The sequence below is a fragment of the Rhinoderma darwinii genome, chromosome 11 (genome assembly GCF_050947455.1).
Source record: "Rhinoderma darwinii isolate aRhiDar2 chromosome 11, aRhiDar2.hap1, whole genome shotgun sequence".
Classification (NCBI taxonomy): domain Eukaryota; kingdom Metazoa; phylum Chordata; class Amphibia; order Anura; family Rhinodermatidae; genus Rhinoderma; species Rhinoderma darwinii.
The window spans coordinates 49,177,723-49,192,916 of NC_134697.1; the positions used below are offsets into that span (position 1 = coordinate 49,177,723).

General features: G+C 41.7%; 1 protein-coding gene across 5 annotated transcripts in view; it reads left to right on the forward strand.

Annotated features, from left to right (window-relative positions):
• Positions 1-15,194, forward strand: part of PCGF5 (polycomb group ring finger 5) — a 63,544-nt gene that overhangs the window by 27,222 nt on the left and 21,128 nt on the right. For 2 of the 5 annotated variants that reach the window (XM_075841221.1, XM_075841225.1), the window contains exons 2-5: positions 7,682-8,002; positions 11,005-11,101; positions 11,455-11,510; positions 12,912-12,971. In XM_075841221.1, the coding sequence (XP_075697336.1) occupies positions 7,891-8,002; positions 11,005-11,101; positions 11,455-11,510; positions 12,912-12,971 (325 nt within the window). In that variant the 5' untranslated portion in view covers positions 7,682-7,890. Of the gene's footprint in view, positions 1-819; positions 839-3,317; positions 3,415-7,681; positions 8,003-11,004; positions 11,102-11,454; positions 11,511-12,911; positions 12,972-15,194 lie in introns of those variants that run through there. The other 3 variants (XM_075841224.1, XM_075841223.1, XM_075841222.1) reach the window with 3 other exon arrangements.

The window sequence follows — 15,194 nt, forward strand, 5'->3', positions numbered from 1 at the left end:
ACCTTTCTTGTTTCCCGCTGCCACTTCGTAATTTCCGACTATGAAATCAGAAAACCACGTATCTCGCATACTACGCTGTTTCGTAACTGTTATTCACTTCTATGAGAATTACGGAAAGCGCACAGCACAGCGAGTTACGCTGTTTTCTGATTATGTGGTCGGAAATTACAAGGTGGCAGCGAGAACAGACAAGGGTAGAATGGGGTTCAGGGGGCCCTAGTTCTAGAGATAGGTGCGGGTCCCAGAGGTGGGAGCGCCATCTATCTGACATCTATGACGTATCCTGTGGATAAATGTCCGAGGGGCAAACCTCTTAACGGACACCATATTATATTATATTATATTCTTACAGCCACAGGTCCAGACTCCTATTATCCAAAACGGCGCAAACAAAATTGGCGCCGATTGGGTAATAGAAGCAATGAAAGAATAGTTATGAGTCGGCTGGTTTCATGATGGGAGCGATCCCTCTGCACATCTGAATACTGTGGTAAAAATAAATAAATATGCAGCTGCAGTGTGAGATCACTAGTTCCACCTGCCCAGCAATAGTTCGTCCGCTCGCCCGGAAGTTTATATATAAAGTATTGCAACCCAAATAGTAAATAACTTGCTACATTTCTCTAGGACAGATCAGCCATCACGTCATCTTTATTTACTGCACAGCGGGAGGTACCAACTTCACCTTCCATTCATGTAATAACATCGAGGCGTGTACTGCGCACGCGTTACTCCGTGCGCGCCGCCTGGTAGTAATGCGCATGTGCCGGACAAGTTCGCGTCATCAGTAATTACTGGCGAGAGGCGATACTTGGCGGCGCATGCGCGGTTCTCTCTGGTGAGTTCCCCCTCCAGAAGTCCCCTCTACTCTGTACCGGCAGCGAAACAGCGCAGAATAATTGTATCGCTATATGTGTACATGGCGCTAGAAGTTTATAGGAAACATATTCTTATCCAAATAGGAGGCCTGAGCTGGAGCACGGCGAGATGAATGAACCTGTGGTTAAATGTAGCTGTTGTAGAACTAGAAGTCTCCGCGTGCCCTGTCAACCTTGACTCGGGGACACGGGACTCTGCAACAAGGAATGCGTCACATGTCGCGTCTCTGTTATCATGCCGTGTTCTGTCGTGACATGCTGAGGGGGACAGGAAAGCAGTGACAGAAAATGACATAGGAAACATGAGTCATGTCACTGCAGGGAAGTCTGTAAATTCTATAAATCCCTGATTCGTCCTATTCTGTCACTTTTCGTAAAAGTGTTTCTGTATTTGTTTCTGGGAACAGTCGGGTGGCAACAAGTTTGGTTGCTATTAAGTTCTACTCCCATCACGTGTTTTGGCGTAAGTTTTGACGTGTGCGATTGTAAAAACTTGCGACGCATTCGTCACCATAGACTATTATGTCATACGTTTAACTTATCTGGCATGAACCCTCGTGACCTTTTTTCATGACGTATTCGTTAAATGCAAACCATTATAGTCTATAGACATCCGTTTAACGCATCCGTCACCCATAGGCTATTGTGGCATCCGTTTAATGGATACTTTATGAAAAGCTCATACCCTACTTATGCCATACTTCACCCATAGGGTATGTTCACACGCAGTGTTTTCAGAAGTAATGCAGGCGTTTTACGCCTCGAATTACACCTGAAACAACGGCTCCATTACGCCTACAAACATCTGCCCATTGCTTTCAATGGGTTTTACGATGTTCTGTTCCCACGAGTCTTCATTTTACGCGTCGCTGTCAAAATACGGCACGTAAAAAGACACCCGCGAAAAAGAAGTGCATGTCACTTCTAGGGATGTTTTTGGAGCCGTTTTCATTGAAAAACAGCTCCAAAAACAGCCGTAAAATACGCGGCAAAAAACATGAGTTGCTACAAAAACGTCTGAAAATCAGGAGCTCTTTTCGCCTGAAAACAGCGTATTTTCAGATGTTTTTGGTCACTGCGTGTGAACATACCCCTAGGTTCCCATGTTAAGAAAAAGAAAAGATGAAGCTTTAATAAATGCGCTGTGTTAAACAAAAAATGTGAACAGGGCCTTACATCAACAAGGTTGTCACCCAGCTTTCCCAGATCCCTGAGCAGTACATTTATATAGTTAGGAAGTGACCTATCCGTGCATGTCTTGCAGACAGGTTGGTGTTTTCAGCACTTCTGATTGGCTGATGGAGCCCTGCGACACATTTTCATGCAGTGCGCACATCAGCCATTTGGACTATGTTCACATGCAGCTGATTTTTAGGGCATGTGGCAGAATTTCAAATCCGAAGCATTCCCGATATGTCACAGATATTTCCAGATTGGCTGTGGATTGGAATCAATAGCGCAGTCGACTGCGCTATTGAGTCCGTCCAAAGCGACGGAACCCAGTCAGAACGGTGACAGACGGTAACCATTATCTAGGTTTCCGTCACCATTGAGTTCAATGGTGAGGGAAACGGAAGCAAAGGTTTCCGTTTGCCATCCCGTTGAGGGGTTAACCCGACGGAAACCCTTAACAGAAGGGCAAAGGTGATGTGAACAGGCCCTTAGTTGGAGGACACATGCAGTGGGCGGATTAATATGTGTTACACATGGATTGTGCTGTGCATTTCACGCATTGCTATGAAATAGGCCGGCAGTCCATAATATGCATTCAAAAATCTGCTGCATGCCCTCAAATCCGCAGATTGTTATATTCTATTTTTTTTATAATAAACTTTATCTACATGCATTGGACTCTTTTGTTAGTTGTGGATTTGTGGTGCGGATATGCATCCTTAGGCTAGACCTCAATGTGTAATTGATGGGGACTGACCCTCAGGGCCACCACAGATCCGCAGAATAACAGATCCGCCATCAATGTGTTTTTTCTGAAAACTCCTTGAAGTCTAGGGCTCCACTGCCCGGGAGTCATGAAAAATCAGGGGCTTTTATTGCAACTTGCTTGCGTAGGCAGGAGCCCAAGCCTGAGGGTATGTTCACACGCAGTGACCAAAAACGTCTGAAAATACGGAGCTGTAAAACACCCGAATTACGTCTGAAAACACTGCGTGTGAACATACCCTAACAAATAAGCTTGGAGAAAAGAGGGAGGATGATGAATCAAGGGCATTTGCAAGTTTGTTTCACATTTGTTGCTGGTGAAAGCGTTCCCAAGAAAATCAAATGTGAGTGGGTTTTAAAATGAAAAGTAAATTGATGTATTGAAAATAATTTCCACATACAAGAATTTTGATAATTGTACAATTTGCTAATTAAGTGTTAGATTATATTCACAAATTTGTTTCAGGACATTGAATGGGGTTTGAAAAAAACATCCGTGCACGTTCGGCAAAAATAACGTCATTCGCATGTATGGAACAGAATTTCAATCACAGACATTTCTGCAATAAACTTACCATGTGTGAACTTACCCTAGATGGTAAATAACATTGTGGTGTTTAGATAGTAGGTATAAAGACAGCCGTGTTAAAATATGTCAGTGAGCTGGGGGCAAATAGTTAAAAGACCCGCTGGTTATCAAGTGTCTAATAAAAGAATATGGCTGGGTTCACACTGTGCAATTTTGTTGCGGTTTTAAGGTGAGCGCCGATCAACAAGGCAGCTTGTTGATTGGCGCTCGTTTGCTCTTTTCACTAGGAGCTAGAATGGGTACGAGCGATTTCTTGTCCCCATACATTTCTGTCATTTTGTTAGCGCATCTCCCTGTTCACACAGGGCAATTATCGGGATTGAGCGTTCTGCGAACGCTCGTTTGTCCAATAATTAGCCGGTGAAAAAGGGCCCGGCCTTTAGCAGGCGTTTTTTCTGTTGTGGTAGATAAAATCCCATGTCTCTCAATTGGAGTTCATCAACCAAAACAAAAAACCTCATGCAAAAATGCACAGCGTGAACCCAGCCTAACAACCATTTACATGTATTTCAGTAAAGCTGTCCATGAATGTGATGATTATTCTTCTGACATTACCACAATTTGTTGCTGGAATTGATCGTCTTTGCGTCTTTTATAACAGTGTGATTTTATTTTTAATTTTTTTAATGAGTTTTATATATTTTATTGGGGCTTTTTTTTCCCCCAAAAACAAAGAAAATAAAGGAAAGGAAAACAACATGTGAAAAATGCACCAAAACAGATTGCATAAGGAAACATAAGTGTAAATAGTAAATAATTTGAAATCTTCAGAGGGGCAAATATGTTGAGTGTTTTGTCTTATATTAAAAGATACAATCGGAAGCTTTCAAACTGCAATCCCTTGCCATTAGAGTTAGAATGTTGGATTTTTCTTCTGGAGACCAGTGACCTGGAGGTCTCACTTGGATAGAAATGGTGGAAACCAGTCATCTGGTGGGTCAGTGAGCCATTTGTAGATCATGGAAAGTGATTGTTGCAAGTTAAGGTCTTTGCCAGGGAGATTAGAGGGATTAGAAAGCTCTACACCATTAATCACTGGGTGCCCTCTAAGTAGTTCTATACCTGGAATCTTCTTTGGCAAACCCATGCACGAATTGAGCCACCTGGGTTTGCCGTCTGGAAGTCTGGGTTCACCGGAATGGGGTATAGTGGGGAGGGGGAAGTCGATAAGGTATTTGCTCAGAGGTGGTGATGGGCTGGCCAAAATTTGAGACCAATGGTAGAAACATCTTTACCTTCTTATCTCCACTCTCGGCCTAATTATGGTAGATTATTTCTGCAACGGTCAGTTCCACCAGCACCCATCTCTTCTGTGAAGCATATCTACACCAGTTCACCACTCTCTAGTTCGGCGAGCCACCACCTGGTATCTATAGGGATCAGGCAGAGATATTCCTCCTGAGTCCGTGTCCATGGTCAGTATGGAACGGTCAATACGCGAGGAACTAGGGTGCCAGACAAATTTTGTGTATACGCTTCGTAAGGTAGAATATTCATTTTGATAATATTGCATTGCCTGAACTATGAAAAGGGACCTGTACGCAAAGAGGAAAGGTTCTCCCAGATTTTTTTTTCAGTATGGGAATAGAGTTTAGTTAAAGAACTCGGGATAGATGTGCTGGGGTCATGGTCTTGAGGTATATGATTGCTGTGTGAGTCCATTTAAAGGAAAAGTTGGAGCAAAGGGATGTGACAAGGGAAGAGGTAAGATTGCCCGTCAATGCCTCTGATTTCTGAATGTTCATGTCAAATTTGACTAGGGAGCCTTAAAGTTCAGTTTAACCGTTGAAGTTTGGAGAAAGATATGGAGTTTAGGCTGCTACTTAGCGTCGGGAGGGCCAACTTGTAGACCAGTGATATCTGGGTTCTCTCTAGTTGTGCATAGCAATGGTTCAAGGGATAAAACAGAGGAGTGGAGATAGAGGGTATCCCAGTCCAGTGCCGTTTTGGATATGGAAAGGGTCTAAGTAAAATCTATTGATTTTAACAGAGGCAGTAGGATCGGAGTATAGAGCCATGATCCACGAGAGCCTTTAATGCCCAAGGTCAATTTGCTTTAGGGATTTGGCAAGGAACACCCAGACCACTTGTTTAAAAGCCTTTTCGACATCGGTAGAAAGAATTAACAGTGAGGTTGAGCGAGTTTTTGCTGCATGTATGGTTTTTAATACTCTCATGGTGTCCCTGATCTCACAAGATGGGGAAAAAACCTACTTAGTCTGTGTGTAGTTCCCGTAGGTGTGATGTAAGTTGTGATGCCAATGTCTTTGCACATATCTTGGCGTCCCCATTTGATTAGGAGTATTGTGCAGGATATTTTCCCTCCTTTGCGATGACTGAGACATGGGAAAAGACTCTGTCTTGTGGCATGGGATGTCCTTCTAAAAGAGCATTGGATGCTAGGACAAAATGTTTTGAGAGAGACGGTAAGGACTGTTTGTAGTATTATAATGTAAAACTATCCAGACCCAGGGCTGTGCCTGTCTGAGAGTCAGAGATGGCTTTAGCTAGTTCCATGGCCATAAGAGACTCCTCTAGAGAGTCCAATACGGAGCAAGGTAAAGGGAGTCCAGGTTTACAAATGCAATCTCTTATAGCAGCAGAGCGAGATGGGTTCAGGTGGTTAATATTTGTAAAGAGTAGGGTAAGAGTCGCTGTAGGTGTTGGCTATATCCTTAGGGAGATGGTAGGAGGTGGCTGTAGTAAATTTGATGTGTGAGATATATGTATGGGTTTTCCATTCTCGTAGGGCAATCTCATTTATTGCCGTATTAGTAGAATATGTCCGACATTTAACTAAGATGGTTTTGACATGAATGGGACTCTTAACTGCTGCATCTCTCCCGAGAGCAGGGGGTATTAGGAGGCAATCCAGTTTCTATACTAGCCATTAGAGCAGTCACAAAAGGCTGACCCTGTTTTCTCTATCTTACTTGTCAGCTTTGTTGTATAGATTAGGACAGCATGACAAAGTCATCTCAATATCATTAATTAATTAATGAAGGCGGGGGATTTAATGACCGCTCTATTGTACTGCTGGAGGCCTAGCTGAGGCAGGATAGCCACACTATACACACAGACAAGGCTCTTCCCTGTCACTCTCTGGGGGAGGAAGCTGTACTCCATCACTTCCTGGGGACTGTGCTATTCTGTGACATTTCTCCGTCATGTGACTCCCATTGATTTCAGCTGAAAAAAAGCACGGTCTATATAAGAAGAAAGTGCATGTCTCTAATATGGTGGCTCCCAGGGAAGTTTTAAATATTTTTTTCCATAATCATTATTTATCACCTATTCACAGGATAGGCGATAAATATCTGATCGGTGGGGATTCGACCGCTGGGACCCCCACGGATCATGAGAACGAGCTTACCTTGCCGTTCTTGGAATGAAGAGGTAGTGCCCATGCTCGCCCACAGCTCCATTCATTTCTATGTGGCTGCCGAGTGCGATCTTCGGCAGCCCACAGAAATGAATGGAGCTGTGGGCGAGCATGGGCACTACGGCTCTATTCCTATGGGGCTCCAAGGAACAGCATGGTAAGTCCGCTCTCGTGATCGGTGTGGGTCCCAGCAGTCTGACCCCTACCGATCAAATATTTATCACCTATCCACAAGATGTGATAAATAATGATTATAGGAAAATATCCATTTAGGAATAAAAATGTAATCGCTACAACATTTTAAATAAGAACAAACATATTATTTCTCCTCCACAGACTTTTCTTGGTAACTAAAATTATATACCCTTTAAAGAGCCACTCCAGGAAAAAATATTCATCTTCTCATTATCATTTACGTCTGTGTATTATATAAAAGGAGAACTCAATGACTTGTATCTATCTATGTGTATATATGCATTGCAGCTTCCATAGGGGGTCATCATCTATTATTTCCAGACTCTGGGAAGAATAAATCTGCCTGGTTATGTACAATACAATTTTTTTTTTTAGGACTTTGATTTCTGGGACATGGTGGAACCTGGAGCCACTAGATGCACAGAAAAGACCACGAGTGGTGCTGAGGGCTATTTCCAAATCCACTATATATTGATACTTGTCCCTTTATCGCTCTATTTTTTGGCATATTTGCCATTCAGCAGCATTGCAATCTAGGAGGCAACAGCTGTAGGGCTGTAAAGGCTGCCATTTCCGTTTCATCGTGTAGAATGATGAAATTATGTGTATATTATATTACGTTACTAATTGATTTGGTTGTTTGTCGGCCACATTATCTGTTTTGTGCAGTGGAATTAATCTTTTTTTGTTTCATTTTAGCAGGAGCCTGGAGGTGTAACACATTTTAAACAGCCAAAAACAAATTGAAGTGATGGGCATTATGTTAGTAAAGTTCATCTCGAGGACAACCCTCACATGGAGAAAAATGTGAGAAATTTAAGCGAGAACTTTGCTGCCTTTTATATCCTGGTCCATTCGCCAGTCTGAATCCTGAATCCAGGGATCGTCTGTCTTTAGGCATCTTGTCAATGGCAGCCCAAAGAAGGCGCTTTGTAAAAGAATTCAACCCACACATCACTTGTTATATCTGCAAAGGCTATCTTATCAAGCCAACCACAGTCACTGAGTGCCTGCACACATGTAAGTATTGCCTTTTATCAGACGCAGAACTGGTCAGCAGTGTCATATTTTCCAACTGTGTCTGAATAGATTCTTATCATGAGCGACTGACACAGCACATGTTATCAATCAGGATCCATACCACGTCGTATTTTGCATGCCTCTTATTTTCAGCACACTTTTTTTAAAAGATTTTTTTTTTAATGGGAGCTTTTGCTGTACAGTGTGTCTCTATGGAAACTTCTCATCCAGTAAAATTATTATTATTTATATTGCACCATTATCTTTTGTAGCGCTTTACATAATGTATACTATTGGGGTAACCATTACAAATTACAGTGTGGAACAGACAAGGCTCTGTTCACATCTGCGTTGGTGGCTCAGTTATGGGGCCTTCGTTGCAGATCCGGCAGAGATTACTGGAAACAATAGCGCGGCATGCTGTGCTATTGTTTCTGGTAAAACCACGGACACCCCGACGGAAAGGCAACGGTACCCATTAAAGTCCATTGTGCAACGGAATCATCGCTTCTGGTTTTCCCATGTTCTGCTCTCTGACAGAGCCGAACAACAGAAAGCAGCGACACAGGTGTGAACCCAGCCTAAGACCGTGTTTCCAAGAAAGGAGCCCTGCTCGTAAAACCTTAGAAAATACAAGAGGTCAATGAATGGAGTAGACCGCCCAGACATGTCCGATGAAGGCAGTGCTGCAGTACAGGTTGGGGTACTCTTTAGGCTAGGTCATTGATTTTTTTGAGTAGCCAGACAAGTAGAAGGAAAACTTCCATAGAACTCAATAGAAAAGCACCAAAGTTAGATGCGAGCAGTACATTTCCGGGCACTCTGGCTACCTGGTTCCTAGGATTTGTCCATCCATGACTTAAGTCCCATTCATGCACAATAATTTTTCACCCGCCGACAAAGTCGGTGGTTTGAAAAATCGTTCTGAAAAGCTAATAGAACTTCTCCATCGAACATCATCAGGGAGTCCCTGCGTGCAACGTTATCATTGCATAGCGACCGCTCTCCAGAGGGATGTGCTCTAAGCCATAATCTACATTATACATGTCACTAAGTGCAGCATTTATAGATGCTGCCAATAGAATTGAATAATCTGTATGCAAAATAAACGTAGATCAAACAAATGACACTAAGCAATTATCCATTATAATCGTCAGCAAAATAACAAAGATAATTGTCCAGTGTAAACAGACCTTTAAAGGGAACTGTGCTTAACAGATTGATAAAAAGTTTTGTGGGAAAAGATTCAGTATACTTGTAATTTATTTATTTTAAATTTTACTCCTTCTGAGCTTAGGTGTCCAGTGGGCAGTTCTACACAGTGATTGACCGCTAACTCTGTTTGCATACTCATTTAGGGAAAGCTGTCAATCACTGAGTAGGACCGCCCACTGGACTGCATAGCTCAGAATAAGCAGAAGTTTAGATCAATAAATTGCAGGTTATCCTGAACCTTTTTCCATAAAACTCAGTTCAGCTCCTTGTAGTTCATTTTCAATGTGACAGGTTCTCTTTAAATATTAGTCATAGGGAGTATGGTGATCATTAGGGAAATCATCTTTTTAGCAGGTCAAATAACTCTCCCCAACCCTCCCATTGGTTTAGCATGTGTACATATAGGAGATTTTTATTCATGTACATTTCAGAAATTAAGAGAGCGGAGGCAAACCGAGATCACTGATGTCAAGGCAAGGAGGATAACCACTTCATGATCTGTTTTGCCTATATACAGTGCCCACCAAAAGTTACGGAACACCCTCATAACTTTTGAACGGCTCGAGGTAGAGGGTTGAAATTTATTGGGATTTAATGGGGTCATAAAATCTACCAGTTAACGCCAAAAAAAAAAAACAACCCCACCCCCTTGGGCGCAGTGGGGTAGACGGGGGTTCGAGTGGGGGATCATTTGAAAGCTCTTGTCAATACGAAAACAAAGCCGCAATCGATTTTGAGATTTTTTTTTCCGCTGAGATATTTAATGTTAAAGTCATCATCTTCATTATCGGCTACCGCCGGTGTTCGCATTACCAAAAATGTACCATGCGGGTAAAATCCTAAATGTGTGTGTGTGTGTGTGTGTGTGTGTGTGTGTGTGTGTGTGTGTGAGAGCTTGGGAATGTCACATCAAGGTGACTTTAAATGACGTATTATTACAATCTGCCTTGGCGATACAAAATGGACCTTGTCTACGATTGTAACATGATTTCATGTGTACACATTTCGGTAGTCGCGTGTGAATTTCAGAGAGTAATTTTCATTTTTGTACATCTCTATTGTCATATTACAAAAATTTGGGTGGGCACTGTATAATAATAATGATAATATCACCAGTGTTGCCCAGCTTTTGCAGTGTGGACACTTACAAAAAATGAAGTGTTTTTTTGCAGTCGCACCGCCATGGTAGCGAGCAGGAACGGCATCTGCTTCTGTCTCTAACATTAGCGTGTAAGCGCACATTCGGTATAGTTTGTCCGTCCCATCCCAAGATTTTTTTCATGCATGGGAGGAGAAGGCACGCTGCCCGCCTCATTCTGACCATCTCATGCAGCACTGCAATGGCACAGTCAACATTTCTATCACCTGCTGTGACTGTAAAAACTGCTGTCTCCTACGGCGTATGGCTCAGGAGCTCCCTGCTTGGACTTGGTCACCTCTTGGTAACAATCTCAGCTTCTCACAATGTCAGATATCCGTTCTGAGATTCATTGGAGGAAATAAATATATTAATTTATTCTGAAATAATTATTTTCAGTCAGATATATTAGACCTTTACAGACGTATGAGGTATTAACACACAAACCCAGGCTTCTATAACATGACCCCTGTTGTATAGTCTGTTTCTTGCTGTAAATGCTCATTCCTGTAGAGTCTCCGGAAGTAAAATGTGAACATAAGTGCATAAAACCATCAGAACTTTAACTCTTAACTTTTTATTGATTGTGTGACAATTTTATATTTGATATACTGTTTAATTTAACTTTTTATTATTTTTTTTCCCCAAGTTTGTAAAAGTTGCATTGTCCATCATTTTGAAGAAAGCAATGATTGCCCAAAATGTGGAATCCAAGTACATGAAACTAACCCTTTAGAAATGCTAAGGTATGTTGCTATTCAAGTTATGTATTATAAATCTGGCATGCCGTATGTGCTGATGTCTCAGTTCCAGTAGTTAAAGGGGATATTGCCATCTTCTAAAATTGATGGCATATTTCTAGGATATGCCATCACTTTATGATCGGTGCAGGTCCAGCTTCTGAGACCTCCACCGATCCTTAGAATGAAGGGACCACAGCACTGATTCAGTGTGATTAGTGATTGGTACAACTCCCCTACATTGACACCACAGTATAGTCTTAAAATGAAGCTGACTTTAGACTTGCCTGTGAAGTTGTGGTGGAAATAAAAATGTTAAAAAAAAAGTAATTCATTGATTTTCCTATTTTCGTCTCTAGATTAGACAATACTCTTGAAGAAATCATATTTAAACTTGTACCAGGTCTACGGGAAGGTATGTTTCCTTTCTTTTCTTTTTATATTATGCTATAATTATTATTATTATCATCATTATTAATAATTTACAGTGAAAAAATACAATACAGGTAAAACGCAGATACAAAATGGAAGATAACTAACTATAGGGCAAGACCTGCCCATCAGAGCTTATAACCTAATATAGTTAATCTCTGTTTACGCTTGCATTGTGAACCTTTGTCGGGGTTCCGTTAATCTTTCTGGTATTTTATGACAACAAGATTAGTTACCTACTGCAGCACTATTCTTGCTGTCAAAAATACCAGAACCTCAACGGACCCCATTGAAATCAGTGACTTTTCGATTCCGTTGGATGACCGATTCATCACCGCATCCTGGCTTCCGCCATAAACAGAAACCATGGTACTAGTGGGAGTGGACACCTAAAGGGTTATCCAGTTTTTTTAAAATGATGTGCAGATGGTTTACATGCAGGAAGATCTATCACATACTAATCTGCTGTCTGTAGCTGAAATACCTCTGTAAGCCAGTCTCACTTGTAGTCACATGACCATACATCTGGTGATTATCCCCTGCTTGTGTGAGGTATCGTATTCTGAACATGTGGTTATTTCCCCTCTCCCCTTCCGTTTTCTACCTATCTGAAGAACAAAACGTCACAGATCACATGACTATCCCTCCCTGTTGTATTTCACATGCTGTGCTGCGGATGGTGCAATGTCCGTAGCAGAGCTGAGTCTCAGTAGCTGACCGTGAGTAATTACAGCAGTACCTTACACCTTGTAATAGAGGGGTATGCAGGCAGCTGTAAATATAGGCGATATCTGTGAGAAGAGAGGAATCATGGGAACTGTAGTTCTAAACATGATCATCTCACCCACAGCATCTTGCCAGCATCAAAACAGCAGTACTGCACAGAGCTAAGTAATATAATGAAAATAAAAAATAACTACTTCTGAGCAATGGTGGCATCCCCTTGTGACAATTCAGACACATACCATTTAGACCATTTCAAAATCTCAAATAATGTCGTATTTAGGGTATGTTCACACGAGGTCATTACATCCGTAATTGACGGACGTATTTCGGCTGCAAGTACCGGACCGAACACAGTGCAGGGAGCCGGGCTCCTAGCATCATAGTCATGTACGATGCTAGGAGTCCCTGCCTCTCTGCCGGACAACTGTCCCGTACTGTAATCATGTTTTCAGTACAGGACAGTAGTTCCATGGAGAGGCAGGGACTCCTAGCGTCGTACATAAGTATGATGCTAGGAGCCCGGCTCCCTGCAGTGTGTTCGGTCCGGTACTTGCGGCCGAAATACGTCCGTCAATTACGGACGTAATGACCTTGTGTGAACATACCCTTACAGTGTCGTTTTTTTTTGTCTTTTTTTTTGTTTTTTTAATCTCTCTAGGAGAGCATCAGCAAGAATCAGAATTCTGGAAGAGAAAAAGACCACAGGAGAATGGAGAAGGTATTTTACAGATGTGTCATATTGTATAGTTTATAAAATTCAAAGATCTACAGTAAGTTTTTATTATAAGTGCTTTGTTTAGGCCTTATTCAGACGAGCAATGTTCGCGTCCCGGTGCTATCCGAGTGTATAACTGACAGCCCACTGACTGAACGCTGACACATTAAAGTCCGATTCTCACACTCGCCCATTCAAGTCAATGGACAAAACTGACAGCACATGGATGCCATCCTAGTGCAGACAGTATTTCACTGATGGGTTTCTAGCAGATGCTGAAAAGAAAGCAGAAAGTACTGACAGAGCACTATATTAGTTTTGCACTTATGTGAAAAACTGATGATCACTGATGCTACACGGACAGGAAAAACTGACACTTATGCCAGTTGCACACTACCGATATGCCACATGGGCCGTTTTTTTATGGGATCTGAGTGGCACCCGTCCACTTTAGCGGGTGAATCGGGTCTGTGAAAACTGACCCGATTCTCCGATACGTGGAAAGATAGGACTTGTCCTATCTCTCCACGGATCACTGATGAGACTCGGCGGCGCACACTGCCTTGAGACAGATTTTGACCTACCTGCAAATTCTTGCCGCGATTTTCGCTTATTTTTTGCCTGCGGTCATTAATTGCCGTGGGCAAAAAAAACACAGTGAAAATTGCTTTCTCTGCTTCCCATTGATTTTAATGGGAGGTCAGAGGCGGAACCGCGGCAATTAAGAGAATACCGTTTTTTTTTACCGTGAGTGGCTTTAAAATCACCGCTGGAAAAACTCCTCCTCCTTCAGTTGACATGAATGGGAGGCGGTTTCGGACCTTTTTTCCCTTATGAAACACTGATGATTTTTACATTGTTTGTCTTAATAAGCCCTTACTGAGATTTAAAGAGGTTGTCCAGGATCCAGACACTTGTCAAACACCCCTTGTATCTGTATAAATCATAAGAAGAAAAAAACTTTGTAATATAGTTACCATATGAATTTTTCTCCTGTACCCGGACTCTTGTCTCCATCTATAGCGATGCAACGTCACATAAGCACATCTTCTAATGCTGTAGCCTGCAGTGACATTTGATACATAGGGACGTAACATTCAGCAGCCGTCATTGCACTACACTGTAGGCCGCAGTGACGTCTTGTTCATCGTGATGTCACGTCCTGCTAGGATCATTGCACGACGTGGTCATGTGACTATGTCACTAGGGACAGAACTTCACTGAGCCTAGTAAAATCCTGAGTCTGGCAGAGAACAATGGTATTTTACAAAGTTTTTTATGTTTCTATTTTTGATCTGGATCCCAGCCCAGTCAACCCCTTTAAACTAAATATTCACATTTTTTTTAGTTTGCAAATTGTAGACTTGGAGTTTAGTCTTTCTGTGTACCTGACTGGTTACATAAATGATATCATGCAGTGACTTCATCCATTTCATATCATTTGGTGGACCCCATATCAGGAACACAACTGCACAAATGAACTATGTAAATGGAGTTTTATATGGCCATTCAGAGTCCTGTATAAAATGCTCATAATGGGGGAAATGTCATTTTTCAGTATAAGGAATTGTAGGATATAAAGACTTGTATTCACTATCTCCGGAAACATCTACTTCCTGAAGTGAATGCTGAACAAGTCCTTTCCTTTCACTGTGCAGGGTAATAATATATGTGCACCAGGACGCCAATGGCTTTCATTTTCTTTATTCACATTTACTTTTTTCTATCTGTAATGTATTGCCATAAGATAAATGCTTGTTTGCTTCCTAGTTATCGGCATGAATTTGGTTGTAGAAACAAGTAAAGCTGATAAACGGATGGTGGACTAGAATAAAGTGGACATGACTGTCCGTCCTTAAACACCATTTTTTAACCAAAATAGGTCTGATTTAATGTCATAATGTATCAAGCATTAAAATCAATAAGACCACAATATGCAGAAAGGGCCTGAGCTCCTCTTAGTGGTGCAAGTGCGCAGAATTTAACCCCTTATCGACCTGCCTATTTTGGGCATTGTTGTCGCATTCCAAGAGCCATAACTTTTCACCTTTAAGTTGATATATGAGGGCTTGTTTTGTTGCAAAACGAGTTGTATTTTTTAATGGCACCGTTTTAATTACATATTCGCTTTTTATACATTTATTTTTTTTTGGGGAGAAAATATTCTGCGATTTGCTTTCTGCATTCGTTTTTCTGTTTACCATGCGGGAAAAATAACACGTTAAC